The 15,376-nt window shown below is 41.5% G+C and overlaps 1 protein-coding gene across 1 annotated transcript in view; it reads left to right on the top strand.

Moving 5' to 3' along the window:
• The window catches only part of MBOAT1 (membrane bound glycerophospholipid O-acyltransferase 1), a 56,216-nt gene that overhangs the window by 23,921 nt on the left and 16,919 nt on the right, over window positions 1–15,376 (top strand). The window contains exons 4-5 of the mRNA XM_005525341.3: window positions 2,969–3,064; window positions 13,233–13,288. Of these exons, the coding sequence (XP_005525398.2) occupies window positions 2,969–3,064; window positions 13,233–13,288 (152 nt within the window). The remainder of the gene's footprint in view (window positions 1–2,968; window positions 3,065–13,232; window positions 13,289–15,376) is intronic.

Raw genomic sequence — 15,376 nt, 5'->3', positions numbered from 1 at the left:
CCTTTTTTATGTGTTTTCCTGATTGCTGTTTGGCCTTTCGGTATTTTCCACTTATTCTTGAGTTAGGTCATTCAAATAAGGTAGCTTAGTGATCCACAAAATGAGGTCTTGCTTTTGGTACTGGGCTTTGTGAAAAAGTAGAAAATACCAGAACTGTTATTGCTTAAAGTAGAAATGTATGGTTTGGATATGTGGCAGGTGTTTTCTGTCTCTGCTCTGTCTGGCAGTTTCTGTAGCTGCTGCTGAATGCTCAGAATCCACATAAATCTAGGCTTGGGAACAGAGACCCTTTCTTCACTTGCCTTCAAGGCCAGGACTATTTGAGAATCTGATAGATAATCCTCTCGCCTTCCTTTTTTTCCAGAAGAGACACCTCTCTAATATCTAAATGGGAACCCTACTTATGACTTTTCTATTATTTAGAAATGTGAACTGTAAAAAAAATCCCGTCTACAGCAGTTACTAGCATTTTGCACTAGCCAGATAGTTATTAAGGAGGTGTTTTTTTCACCCTCTCCCAGAGTGCAAAGCCCAGAAGTCTAGAGGTAATTAATAATGTCATTAAAAAAAAAATAATAAAAAAGAGGTAATTGGACAATGTTTGTTAAAGAAATGCCATCCAGACACCAAAATAAAAAGGTGTTAGAAAAATCATGTTATGGTTTCCTGGTCGTGTAATTCCTGTCAATTGAGGGAATTGCAGGAGTTAGTGACTGTAGATTGGAGCAACCAAGTCTACAAAGGAATCATCCAAGTTATTTGCATCTTCCTAGACAAGTTGGGGTGGTGATAAGGAAAAGGACACAGCTTCAATGGGAAACCCCCTCACTCTTTCTCTTTAGCCAGTTAACCACAATGGCTAATAGCAAAATAGCTTTATACTGAAACACAAACCAAGCCAGTTCATATAGTGTTGCCCACTGCTGCAAGACAGTTGTGTGTTGATTTGAGTCTATGTGAAATGTCAGTCCAACCTGCTGAAAAACTTCAGGAGTTCTGAGAGAGGATTGGGTTAGGACTTCTCTATTGCATTCTGCTAGCCATAACAGTGTGACTCAAAGCACATTCACATCGTTAGTTTTGGCAAAGTAACAACATACTCAAACCAGATGAGAGTAAGCTTGAACAATGCCACTTTAAGGCCTGGACCTGTTCCTAAGTGGAACAGCTCCTTCAGAGTGGGGCTTCAAGACCTGGCTCTTTATTCCCTCAGAAAAATGCAGTGGAAGAGAAAAAATTTAATAAACTGCATCATTTAACCTTCATACTCTTTTCCCTGGTTATTTTTTGCTAGTTTGCTCTCTGGTGAAGCTACTAGCTTTCCAGGACTATAAATGGATGAATTAATCCAGCATCAGAAATGCTCCCAGCTGCAGCAGCAGTTCAGTGTATCTCTGCCTGCTTTCCCCCCATTTCAATCTAAGTGCTTTACCCCTCAGCATGGAGGCTTATTTTAGATCCTTCATCCTGTCTCTTGCTGTTACATGTCTGAGCTGGGTGACTTGCCTTTGGATGGATGCTTGCCATTCTCTGCTGATGAGAGGGGAATCCAAGGACCTTGCTGAGGCAGGACTGGATGCCTGACCCAGATAAAATACGATAAATTCTACTCTGAATCTGCTGAAGAATCTGTCATGTCCCTTCAGTCTGCCTTTCATCCAGCTGTTTGCTGTGGGCCACATGACCCACAGGTTGCCTTGTGATCCATCACTGTCACTCACACTGCAGTTTATTAGCCCCCAGGGAGGAAAAACTCATTTCTTTTAAAACCAGCCATAATTTGACAAAGGCCTGGCTCTTTTTTCAGTTGTCTGCTGACTGATCCTCTTGTCTGATTTCACCTTTAGTTCTCCCCTGTGGTGGATGCTCTCATGGGTCTGGGGGCAGGGGGACCTCTCTTGGCAATTTGTGCTTACCAGTATCCTGAGGCTCAGCCCTACCAGGCCTGCAGGATGTGCCATCTCCTTTTGTCTGTTGGTCTTTGCCTCTTCTCCCCTACATGGATAACCTCTGCTATGGAGGACACCAGTAGACCTGGTCCTGGCCTGTCCATCTGGTGCCAGCCTTTCATTCTGGTGTCCCAGCTCGCCATTGCACTGTTTTGTTTGCTTCATGTGTCAGTCTGTCTCCAAAGATCCACCTGCTTCTTTCCTCCCCAGTGTCCTCTTTCTTGCTGGTGTAAATACAGGGAGAAATTACTTTTATGAAAGGCTGCATCTGCCCATGCAAATGCTGCAACATTTCCAGTCTTCAGACTGTTCAGCTGTTAAGATAGAATCTTCTATCTATTATTCAGGGCTACTGCCCTGCCCAACAGAAGTGTGCTATCATCTTGAAACACAGAGTGAATTTGTCACAATCTACCTAAGGAACACTTCTTCAGCTGGGCACTGAAGTGATCTTACAGGTCCTTTCCAATCTATCTGATTCTATGACTTTTCTGGAAGATGGTGTGCTTCAGCATGGAGAGCTGAAAAGATCAGGCTGTGTGCCATTGTCTGCCCTTATATCATGAGAATGAACACCTTAAACTTGAAATATTTTAGTCTTTGCTAGATCTGAAGAAGAGTTGCATATAAAAAACATTTACAGACAAAAAATGCAGTGGATAACTTCAGTGACTGACATACAGTATCATCTGGTTTTAAATACTTAAGTTGGACAGAAATTTTGAAATAATATGCAAAGATGGGAGTTTTGAAAATTGAATTTTACAACTTGAATCAATCCTATTTCTTCTTCCATTTTTTCCTCACCCCCAGAATGAGGAGACACCTCTGTCAGGTTTCAGCTGCATACAACACCATCAGTCTCCTCTGAGAATTCCTTCCAGGTCCTGTAGCGTAGCTTCAGACTTTTTAACACTCTGATTTGAAAAAATCAAAACAAGCCCAACCCAATTTGAGTGATTCTAGTTCTTGCTGGTACTTGTGTTGGTAACTATGTGTTCTGTGTGTTATGTTTTTAGGTACTCCTTTGTCGTAGCTATGGGATACCTCACATTGTGCCACATAAGCCGAATATACATATTTCATTATGGTATTCTCACTACAGATTTTTCCGGGTGAGTGAGTCTGCAAACTGGTTCCTATGTCAATCAGTGTTAGTTGATTTCAGTAAGTTGTAAGAATAATTTTTATGTTGTCTGTGGAGCACCTGCCATTTTCTTACCCTTAAGCTTTTTCTGAGGCTTTTGTTGTGATCTTTGGAGTTTTGTTGGGGTTTGTTTTGTTTTTGATTTGGGTGGGGTTTTTTGTTTGTTTGTTTGTTTGGGTTTTTTTTTGTTTTTTTTTTAAAAAGGAATAAGCACTGTATGATTTTTGCACTGACTCATTGTTTTTACTGTTTTCTTGTTAGAAGCTGTGTAGTTGGGAAGGTAGAGTGCAGTGAGCTAGCTAGGTTTCCCTGCAGAACAGCCTGGGAGGATAAGTTGGGCAGTCTCTCCCTGGAGCTGTAGGAGTGACTTATGTGGCTGGTGCTCTGCTCCCTGGTGGTGGTCTGCCCTGGGAGGTGGGGTGGGCTGCTCTCCTTCCAGCTTCCTAGGCACAGCTGTCAGCTCTGTGTCTCCTTTCCCCCATTCTGATTTATCTTGAAGCCCCGGCTGGGAAGGTGTTCCCCAGCCCAGCACCCCAGGGTGTGAGAGCAGGATTTGGGCAGGGAGGAGTTGCAGGTGGAGCTGGGAGGAGGGCAGAGAGACAAGGGATCAGCTTGGGTTGTCAGCACTGTTTCTCTTGTGGGGCCAGCTTGTGGCTGCTGCTTAAATGGCCCAACTTTTTGTATGCTGTGATATGTGTGAAACGGTTTTCATACATATTGTAGTCTCTGATTTCACTCAGGGAAGCAGTAGAGGATGCTTTGCAAAGATAGAGACAGCTCACCCTATGTACTTTGTGAGAGGAAGGTATGCTTTTGCACGATTTAAAACCAGTGTGCTAATCTGTATTACGCTTGTTTAATTGAATGTCTGAAGACAGAGTAATTAGTAACATACAATGAAATATTTCTGTAAACTCACACAGTAAGTTTTACATGGCTCTTCCAAGTCTCTTTGATCTTACTGGCACAGAGTAGGAGAATGAAGGTTTTTGCTGTCTTTGTGTATGTCTCGCTCTCTGAGGTGGTGGGTTTCAGCATTTAGTTAAACTTCAGGTGGTGGAGGAGAAGTTTCTCTCAAACTCTGGAGGTTTTTTACTAAGGAGGCTGCAGTAATGTGAACTTATATGTTTAAAGAAGTTTAGTTCTGTAATTTTTTCTGTAGTTCTTTTAATACACAAAAGCATGTCCTCAAAGAGCATGACCTACCAAAAAGCCTATAAATGGGATTGGAACGCTATAGCTCAGTGTGTGTAAGAGGCAGAGACAGAGAGAGAAATGTGAGAGATCATACTTTTCTGAATATTATGTTCAGAAATGCTCTGTGAGGCATATTAGCTCTCTCTTGCTGAATACATTTAATAAAGATCCAGCTGAGACTGGAGGTGAAAGAAGAGGAATGGTATTTGTTTTTTTATAGACTAGGAAGTGTTCTCTTTTCCCTTGATGAAAAAGTAACTACTCTTATTTAATGATGACCTTGAGGATAATAATGGTAGTGAAACAATAATGCTTGATTAATTAATAAATTATTTCTTGATAAATTAATGCTTACTGTGTTATTTGATTTTGACTTGGTTCTTCAAGATACACACCAATTCCTAAACTTCAGTCAAAAATAAAACTATCAAGTGGAACTTGTTTATGGATATGACCTGCACCTTCATGGTATATTTTAGAAGCTACGAATAAATAAAAATACTGTAGTGAAGTATTGAAAACTTGCAATCCAAAGTGTTGACACCCAGATCACCATCATAAATCTGTCTTAAAACCTGTTTTCTTCAGCTGCAAATATGTGCCCGTTGAAGCTTTTTCCCATACTGAACAGATGTGATGACCCAGAGAGATAAAATATACTCCCTGGATAGAGTTTTACCATGTATGAGCAGCAACTGAACCTCCCCTTGTTCATTCTCCCATATTTGATGGTTCCTCATCTGTTGCATGTGGTAATAGGGAATCATTAGGACAGGACATAGCTGGGAGGATGGCATTAAAGTTCTCCCTCAGGTTTTCAGAAATGAGTGAGACAGAATCGTGGAACTGAGCTCATCTCCCTCCTGCCACCCACAATTTTGGGTGAACGTGGCTGGGGATATATACTGAGAAGGCAAGACACTGGATTCAGAGGAATCTTTAAGATGAAACAAAGAAACCATCATCTGCTGACTTAGTATTCCATAAGTCTGGTGATATCTGGTTGCAAGGAGGAAGTTTTAATCCACATCCAATAGGCATATAACCAGTTCTATTGCCATCAGCTTTCCACTGTCAGTTCCCTGAATTGGTGAGCCAGATGATCACTGAGTGTGTCCCAGTGGCAGTGCTGAAAGCCAGCATCCCTCATTTGCTCTCTTGACCTGCCTTGTGCACTTAGCAGCTTGCATGCATAACCCTTCTGAAGTGTGCTTGCAAATATTTGCAAATTTGCAAATTTTTGGGGCATTTTTAGTAACAGTTGGTTGTGCTATTTGTTTGGAGCCCTCCCATTTTGAGAACAGAGCTTGTAAAATGCAGGTAAAGATGGTGAGAACAAGGTAACTTCTGAGTCATATCTTAAGCAAACTGGAAAGTGAAAGATCAAGCTGTGGCACATCGCTTCCAGGCTACGAAATAAGAAGGGACTTCTTACCTGCTGGTGACTAGTTAGTTCTTAATTCCTAAAAAGGGAAGGTTTGGTCACTCAGTCCCACAGACAGAGCTGCATTCAAGCTCCTTGCAGCTATTTCCTGACTTAAGAGTTTTTCATGTATTGCATAGCACTTAAGGAAAAACTTGTGTTTTTTTTTAAAATGACTGCCAGGTTTTAAGGAAAACAATTTCCAGCTTGCTGCACTTCAATTTTAATTAATTTTTTAAAATGTGTATATATGTTATTAAATTTCTTTTGGTTATATTATTTCTCAAATACATGGTGATATAATTTAGGAATTTACTACTTCCTCAAAAATCCTATTTGTTTTTGAATGCTAATTGTACAGTAATTGAATCCTGTGCTTCCACCTTAATTCAAATCAATCTTTGAGAAAAACATGCATGTTTTATTTTGCTTGGTTTGCCATGGCATTTATACATTGTACCTGGAAAAATGAAATCCTAACTCTTTCTCTCATTTCTTTTCCTTTATGCTAAGAGGATTATGCTGGTAAGTTGCCTGCCTATACAACTTAATAAAAACAGTAATAATATCATACAGTTTGTGTTTTTTCCCTTTGTATCACAGGCTCAGATTGAGTATAGCAATATGATATAGATATATATATATATATAATAATATATAGCTTTAAGGAAAATTAGTTTAAAATAAGGAATCTTGATTCTGATTTATGGAAAATAGTAATAGGTAAGGTTTCAGTCTAGTAAGCTTCATGACCAAATGCCAGATGCACATGATCATCCAGAAAAAATTCAGAAGGTATGAGACCTGTGTCTGTTTCAATCCTCTGCTTGATTACGGCCATAGAGCTTTTCAGTTTCCTCTTTGAAATATTGCGGTGTCTGAGCAAAATTTCCTAATATTGCAGGCTGTTCAGTGAAATGTCAGAGACTGGTTGTGCATATGGGAGTTTCTTTCATATGTGAGCAGAGGCTGAGAGAGCTGGGGTTGCTTAGCCTGGAGAGCAGGAGGGGCCTTATCACTCTGCAAGTGCTTGAAAGGAGGTTGTAACAAGGCAGGGGTGAGTCACTTTTCCAATATAACAGGAGACAGGACGAGAGGAAATGGCCTCAGGTTATGCCAGGAGAGGTTTAGATTGGATTTTAGGAAAAGTTTCTTCATGGGAAGTATTTCCAAGCATTGGAACAGGCTGCCCAGAGAAGTGGTGGAGTCACCATCCCTGGAAGTGTTCAAAAAATATGCAGTTATGGCACCTGGAGACATGGTTTAATGGTGAAGATGGCAGTGCTGGATTAACAGCTGGACTCAATGATCCTAGAGGTCTTTTCTAGTCTTAATGATTCTATGATTCTTGCTGCCACTCCTTACAGGAGAGAAACTCAGATTGTGAAGATCACTACACCCACTGGCAGTTTTCAATCTTCTATGGTCTTAGAGAGACCATAGCTGAAGTATCTGAGAGACTTGAGGGGTTTTCCTCCCCACATGTCAAATCAGTAGATCTTTCACAAGTGCTTTGGTGGACATCACTCTCCAGACACCACCTTTGTGTTCGCCCTATCCCAAATGCAGAGCAGCAGCAGCAGCATTCTCAGCAAACCTCCTAGAAAGGGATGACTATTGAGAGAACCCTCTAAAAAAGCCATATATATAAGCAGATGCTTTAGTAACAAGTGTCACTTCAGGCAGTGAATTTTTACTGGGTGATTAGTGCTTTGTTGCTGTTTTTTTCCTCTCTCAGGGACTTTTAGTTTCAACCACAAAAGGAAGGAATAAAAATACAGCAGCCGTTTTTCACAAAGGAAATACATTTGCTGATGAAAGCAAAGATAGATGTACTCTGTTACCATGTTAAAACAAAGAGCAGAAATGTTGTCTGGTCCTGCAAGTTCAGTTCGTTATTTTCATTTTCTGGTCTTCCAAATGTGTGACATGCAGTACATTGCTGCAGTGTCTGTTCCAGCAGTGCTTGGTGTGCAGCTGGTCCCCAGAGGCAGTGCAGCAGTGCAGGTGCAGGGTGAGTAAGGGGGAGTCAGTCTGTTTTCCATGCCTGTTTGCTGCTTTGCTGCTCAGCTGGGTGCTTGTCCACTGGAAGCAGCCCTGAGATCACTTACCATTGGATGTGCAGGAGCCCTGCAAGAACTGCAGTGTGGGAACTAGGCAGAATTCAAGCAGGCAAGCACTACTAGAGAACTCCATGCATCTAGTACATCCCAGGACACTTCTCCAGAAGTAAACACTCTTTTAAGTGAAATGTTTCTACCATGAGGGCTTAAGAAATACTGCTTGGGAGCTTTCACACACACACACAGAAAAAGGCAACACATCACATGAAGGAAATTGTAAGTTGCTTTGAAGGTGGCGAGTGTGTTTAGTGAAGTGTTTTTCCTCTGATATACTTCAGTACTTCTTCCTCTTACTGTTGAAAGCAAAAGTACGAGCTCACTGCCAGCTTGGCCATCCCCTTGTCAGCAATGGTTACTGTCACAGCAGGGTGTGACTGTGTGAACTTCTTGTCACGGCTTCAGCGCTGCAAAGGTAACCCTGAAATAAATGTTCTCTGTTTTGGAGTCTTGTCTGCTATGAGCCTTTTGACTCCACCTCCTCTCTTAGTGAAATCAGGTCAGTGGAAACTATTTCTAGCAAGCGTGTGCCAGACTTCTCCACGGGATTACCTAAGGTCAAGCAGACTGTGCTTGGAAAACGTCTTTTCTCTCGTAAGCATCAAAGCTTGCTCAGTGCAGAAGCCAGCCTGTGATGCGGTGAGGACCCTCACAGCAGTCTACAAACAAAACATCTTTACTTCCACTGGCCTGTGCTTCTGGCAAATTTATTGCATTGGGGAAAGCTGTATTTAAAAAATATATTAACTGGTATGTTTTCATTTGGAAGGTTTATTTAGGGGAGTAAACCCCTGTATTGAGCATTCTCTGTAAATGGTTGCATCTTAGTCTTGTGCTATTTTTCAAGGCATCTAACATGAGGTAAACAAAAACCCAAAGCTGTCTATACCTTCTATTAGATGCCTTTAAAATAAAATTGTCCCTGGGTCAATTTCTTAATTTTTAAATTTTTTTTTTACATTAAAAGTTGGCCACTGTGGTTTGTGTATAAGAGGTAGTGCGCAGCTACAACCTAAGATTAAACTCATAGCCAATAAATAAAACATGGGAAGGGAGGTGAAATCACACCGCACATAAATCAGATTCTGGGTTTCTGTGGTAGTTTGTAACTGTTGTGCTTAATAGGACAAGTGGAGAGGGTGTGGAATCACCACTCAGCATGTGGCTACAAAGCAATCGGTAGGTGTTCAAATGTGATGGATTGCAAGTTGTTTAGGCTTCTAAATGTGGTTTATTTCAAATTCTTCCTTCCTAGGGATAAATCTTCGTGCTTCATTTGTAAGTACAAGTGTAGTAGGTAGATTTTCTTCTTAAATTCAACTTAATTGTTCCCCTCCAAAAACCTGTGCGTCACAAAATCCGGAAGTAAGAAAAGGGATTGTGAGTTTTATAGTTTTGCTAACTTCCTGTCTTATTTTTAGCACTATTGGCTTTTTCCAGTAGAGTTTAATGTTTAAAGGAGTATCATGTTGGAAACAGTTGGCTATATACGATATGGTGCTGTATTTAATGTCTTACTTAATGTTTTATTGCTGTTTAAAGTTAGAGCTTGCCTGAAAGGCTGGATAGAAATGGCAATTCAATACTCTGGTATTTCAAAGTTTTAATAATCAAAACTCACATGTTTAGGAATTTATGATTCTTCCCTCCCCACCTTTAAGAGAGAGTTCCAGTAATGCCATTGTTTATTGTTCTCTGCCTTTTCCTGCAGCAAAGACATGGTCCCGTTGAGGTCAAGTCAGTGAGAAATGGTGGGCAGGAGGAGAGGAGGGAGGAAGATGCTCCTTGTTCACCTGAAACATTGCTTGCCCTTTGTGTGAAGTGTTGACTGATACCCAACACTTATCTTGTGAAAGCAAGGTTTCCACCTTCCTGAGTAGGGTAGAGAAGAGATCACAGAATCATTTAGGTTGAGGTCATCAATTATGACCAATCACTGAGTGCCACAACTAGTCGTTCCTTAAACACCTCCAGGGACAGTGACTCCACCACCTCCCTGAGAAGACCATTCCAATGTCTAATCACTCTTTCTGTGAAAAATCTCCTTGGATGTCTAACCTAAATCTCCTCTGGTGCAGCTCAAGAGGAGAGACTCCCACCTGCCTGCACCCTCAGGCAGTTGTAGGGAGTGATAAGGTCTCCCCTGAGCCTCTTTTCTCCAGACTAAATGATCCTAGCTCCCTCATTCACTTATCACTGGACTTGTGCTTCAGACCCTTCCCCAGCTCCATTCCTCTTCTTTGGACATGTTGCAGCCTCTCAATGTTCTCTGAATTGAACTGAACACAGCACTCGAGGTGTGGCCTCACCAGTGCTGAGTACAGGGGGACAATCACTGCCCTGCTCCTGCTGCCCACACTGTTCCTGACACAGGCCAGGATGCCATTGGCCTTTTGGCCATCTGGGCACTGCTGGCTCTTGTTCAGCCAGCCATTGACCAGCATCCCCCAGGTCCTTTTCTGCTGGGCCACTTTCCAGCCACTGTGGAAAATATGTATGTCATGTAATATGATATGTCTCCTTCCCACTTGCCTTGTCAGACACTTTGCTGTTCCTTGTCTCCTCTGGAGATGGGATTTGAGGGAGACAGACTCTCCATCTTCTCTGATTAAAGTGCAGGAAAGGCTGACTTGTTCTGTTGTCTTACAATGTGTTACCAATGAGGCAATGAATTCCTAATATAGATGAGGAGAACCTCTCTCCTCTGTGTTTATATGTGGCATGACTTCAGTGCAGGCTTTACTCCTGCTGCCCTTGGATTGTTTGCATTTTGGTTCTCTCTGGTTTACCATGGGGGCCTTGTCTAAGACAAGTGCCTAAATTTAGACACTTGAAGTCATACGGTTTTGGCTCAGAGCCTGAGGTTTAAAGTTACCCACTTCAATATTGGCGTGAAGTGCTTGCCATAAGAAACATATGCAATAAATTGAAGCAATTTGAAACAAGTGTTAATGTTCCCCCATAAAGCTAGAAAGGTCAAACACTGTCAAAATAAAAATTTGTGTTTATTGCAGTAAAATGGTTTGGTTCAGTGACAGCCTCTGTGTCTCCTAAGGATTAAAAAAATCTGCCTTTTCATATGCTTAAAGGATTAGGATTTATGTATCTTTGAAAGCAAAGCTAAATTTTGTCTGGGAAAATCTACTTTGAGAAACAGGATGTTGAAGATAATGGTAAAAACAGCTTATAAATCACTTTTCTTGAAAGATTAATTGGAATAAAGTTTAGAATGACTATTTGACAATATTGCTGGAAGGTGAAAAGTCATTGTTGAATTTGTCCATTCCTTATCTACTACCAGTAGTCTAGGTAACCCAAAAAGAGCTGCTGTACAAACCCCTCTGTTACAATTGTATTCAAATTCTGTGTATATTTAAGCCTATTCTGAATTTTTTGTGCAAACTTTTTTTTATTGACATTTCAAATAGGGACTTCTGAAATTATAAAAACAGTTGCTGATTGAGTAATTGGCTGATATTGCATGTTCTGGTTTTGGGTAGCAAATGCAAATTGCCCACACAGAATTACTTGTGGACTCTTGAAAAAGATCAGCCTTATTAAGTGTTAGAAAAAAGACCACTCAGAATGAAAGAATGTCTTTTGCCAGTATTTGTGTGTTTTCCATGCTCAGCCTATGAATTATCTTGAGAATCTGTTTGATTTATATTAGTGGGATAATCAGGTTGTAAACAGTTTATCTTCACCATTGGGTTTACATTTGATTGTAACCAGTGGGTCAATTTAGTTAAGGATGATCCAGAATCTCTTGAAAATCTCTGTAGAACATAAGTATTTGATCGTTATTTTAGACAGAGACATCATTGGATTTAAGTTACACTTTTTTTTCCTTTACTTGAGAAATCTGTGGGACAGCCACAGTGCTTGAGCTAAAAAAAAAAAACAAACAACCTTTTTCTTTAATTGTGTTCAGAAAATATATTACAATAGTTAAAATGAACAGCTGTAATGTTTGGTTTAATCATCTATGACTCTTAAAAAAAGTTCCATATACTGGTCAAACTGTGTAAATAGTTAAATAAATGTGTACAAACTCAAGTTTTCATTTCCAGGTAGAAGACATAATTTATGTTCAAACAGAAACTCCCATCTGGTTAATGTTGTTAATTTATTCTCAAATGGAGAAACAACCCATTGTATTAATCCTCAGCGAAGACAGATGTCTTTTCTGGAACTGATTTTACACACAGTCATCACAACTAAGGCTTTTAAAATAGTGGTGTGTCCTCATCACTCTTTCCCATCTCATGGCTACCATGGTTGTGAGACATCTGGGCACCCTGTGCCAGTGTCCCCAGTGGCAGAGAGATAGGGAGAAGCAGTGTGAGCGGGTGCTCATCCCTTGCTTTTTGCCTGCCATGGGTTCTTCCAGTTTGCAGATGTTCAGCAATAGGTTTTGTGTTTAGGGCACCACAGCTGATGGAGGAAGTGGTCAGGTGTCCCCATGGTTTTCCTCCCATCTTTCCTTTTATCTTCCTCTAAATGCTCTTGGCTGTGCCCTTTATCCTTGTGGGAACCAGCTCTTGATGGCACCAACCTGAGTTTAGTCTTTTTCCCCCATTCCTTAGTTGCATCAGCTCACATTTGCCTTCGGTGCCAGGAAGCTCTGGATACAGGAAATATGAGTGACCCTACTGGGAACAGTGGCTATTCCTATGCTGCATGCTTAGCTGGCACCAAAGCTGCTGGGTCGCTGCAAGCCTGGCTCAGGTACAACCAGCTCCTGTTTCCAGGGGCTCCAGATCCCAGATTCCCATACACTCCCAGCTGAATGGTGTATCTTGTACAGGCTGTTCACAACACAGATGCGTGGCCAAGAAGCAAGTGGGAAACTGCTGTGCTGACAGCTCTTCTGGTATTTGCACACAGTCCTAATTGATAGAGCTATTCATGTGGGGAAATAAGCATCTGTATCTGCAGAGTCAACATTTTTTTAGGGCACTGAGGAGACAGACAATAGGAGTGTAACAGTAAGAAGAGCCAGAGTTGGGTTACAGCAGCCCTGCCGTATTCTAGTGTTGTATTGTATGGGGCTTCAATTTGGTCTTTGCCTGAAAGAAAGCCCAGTGGGCTGCACAAGCTGGTATGTCCTGGTGGTGTGATTTCTTCTGAACTACAATTTGCACTGCTGCACGATAGGGAGACAAAAAATAAGGCTTTGTGTGCACTTAGCAATTAAAAATTCCAGTGCAAGTTACTGTGGGGTTGTTTTGAACCCAATTGTCTTATGCCTGAGCTCCTCCTTCAGCTTTAATTGGATATTTTCCACTTGTTGCTAATACAGCTATGCCTTTTAAAGGCATAAAGGCATTCAGTGAGAAAGTTGGGAATAATTTGTATTACAAGACATGTAACTGTTGTTTCTGTCTTTGTTGTAGTCCGCTGATGATAATTACACAGAAGATCACAACACTTGCATGCCAGCTACATGATGGTAAGAAAAGGAATCCCTTCCCATGTCCTGAAGACAGCCTTTTTATACCAGTGCATTCTGTGGCTGATTTATGGAGTGAATGAATGTAGTTCAGTGAGTTGTTCCAAATGAAGAAAAAAAACGCTTTGTGGAGGAAAATGAGAAACTTAAAGTTTCTATCAGTTTTTAGGATCAAACTGTCTTTGCAATATCAGAGACAACTTTTTTCTCGTTTGGGTATTCTACTTCCTTGGGGCAAATTTGGATTTTAGCTACCAGTATTTCATACCAGTATCTCCTGTCTAGATGCTACAGTGCATCTCCATTAAATTCGCTGAAGCTGCTACTGATTCTCAGAAGTCAAGAGTTGTGTTTGATACATAGGTTCAGTCATTAATGTTAATTTAGCAAAAAAATGTGCTAGCAGTGATGTATTCAGTGGTAATATACTCCATGAGCTGTGATAGAATTCAGTAGCTTTTCGCCAGTGCAGAGAGAAGCAGTTGCAAGCAAAATAACATTGTCTTCAGTCTTGTGCTGTGCTGTGACAAAGAGCACTATTATTTCCCAGTAAAACGCCTGTGTCCAGTACAGTGCAAAGGCTAAAAATGTCAGTTGTCATTAGCAGCATTATTGCTCTAGCCTACTGATGTTGCAGTGTGAATTTCTGATGGTCTGAGGCCCACTGCCTCACAAGCTGTGGGTGACTGAATAAGTGCCTTGCTACAGAGCTGTTGTGAGCAAGGATTTAGGTGATGGTCACACGGTGGTTTGGCATTGTTTGCAAGCCAGGTTTGCACAAGATAATCTAATGCTTTTAGCTGGCTATAATAGGTACAGCTGGAAGCTTGGCTAATTGACCATGCTGTTGGCATTCCTGTTGCTGAGGCTTCTCTGCTTCTGTGAGTTGAGTCAGCTCAGGTATTGCTGCAATTCCAAAGCAGCGTGCAGCTGAAGAGCACACCTAGGATGTCGAAGGTAAATGAACAGACAGAAAACAAAAAGACAACAGCAGAGGCAGGAGCGTTTTAAACAGACCAGAAATCCTACAGATTAATGATGGTGGAAAAGGCTCATTACATTGCAAACATCCATATATGGAGCAGTTGATCAAATGAGGGCAGCTTGCAGCTCAAGCATCAGTGGCAAATTTCTATTTGTAAAAATTTAACGCGACAAATTTCTATTTGTAAAAATTTAACACAGCTGTCTGTAAATAGAGACAGATGAACAAAATACCCAGTCCTTTAAGTAATTAAGTGCTAATTGTTTCTCTGAAATACAGGTCCTCCCAGTATTTACAAACTGAAACAGTGGAGAGGGAATGGAAATGAGCAGCTTATCAGCAGTCGTTTTAGGATGTGGGTCCTGTGAATGTATTGGTAATTAAGGCCAGTATGTTTAGAACAGTAATGTCAATTGGAGCCAAGCCCCTGATCTTTTGGGGCTGTGCACATGCTCCACATGGAGTGCTGTGACTCATCCCGTGTAGTCCTGCTGAAGCCACTGGGATTCCCTGCAGTATGTGCAGCTAGAGCTTTAGGGTGAAGGCTTTGAGGCATTTGCTATAAGCAGCATTTGTTTACCACTGGCTGTGACACAAGATTTTTCCATCATTTCCCTGGGACATTGAGTCTGTGCACTACCTCTGGTCCCAAAGGTCTCGTGCACTCAACAGGAGGTTACCCTTCCAGTCTGGACCTTGTACAATTCCAGATTATTACTGATGTGTGTGTTTAGGCTTGCTCCAGCAGCAGGCAGCTGGGCTGCTTGTTCACACCAGTGGAGCTTCTGTTCCCTGAGCGCCTGTTTCCCTTCCCCTGCCCACTCCTCCTGCTGTGAAATGCTCCATTTCTCACCAAAGAGCCAGCGGGAGGCTTGTGCTTAAATGAGCTAGCAGCTTCTGGCAGCAGAGGTTTTTCCAGCCCAGGACAGTTTGTAGAGGCTGTTGGGGGTCGCCGCCAGTTGGTGGCATTGCCACTTCCATTGTGTGTGTGGGAATGCTATGGCTGCTCTTCCTGACAGTGTAGCCAGGGTGAGAAAGGGGGAATGAGGTAAGGAACTGGGTAAAGAGGTAGAGTAGAACTTGACATAGAAGTTAGGCATTGA

This window comes from Pseudopodoces humilis, chromosome 1 (assembly GCF_049639895.1).
Source record: "Pseudopodoces humilis isolate 2021_Gansu_Grassland_sample_001 chromosome 1, ASM4963989v1, whole genome shotgun sequence".
In the NCBI taxonomy this organism is placed as follows: Eukaryota; Metazoa; Chordata; class Aves; order Passeriformes; family Paridae; genus Pseudopodoces; species Pseudopodoces humilis.
Note: the sequence above shows the minus strand (reverse complement) of the source record. Positions and strands in the feature narration are given on the sequence as shown.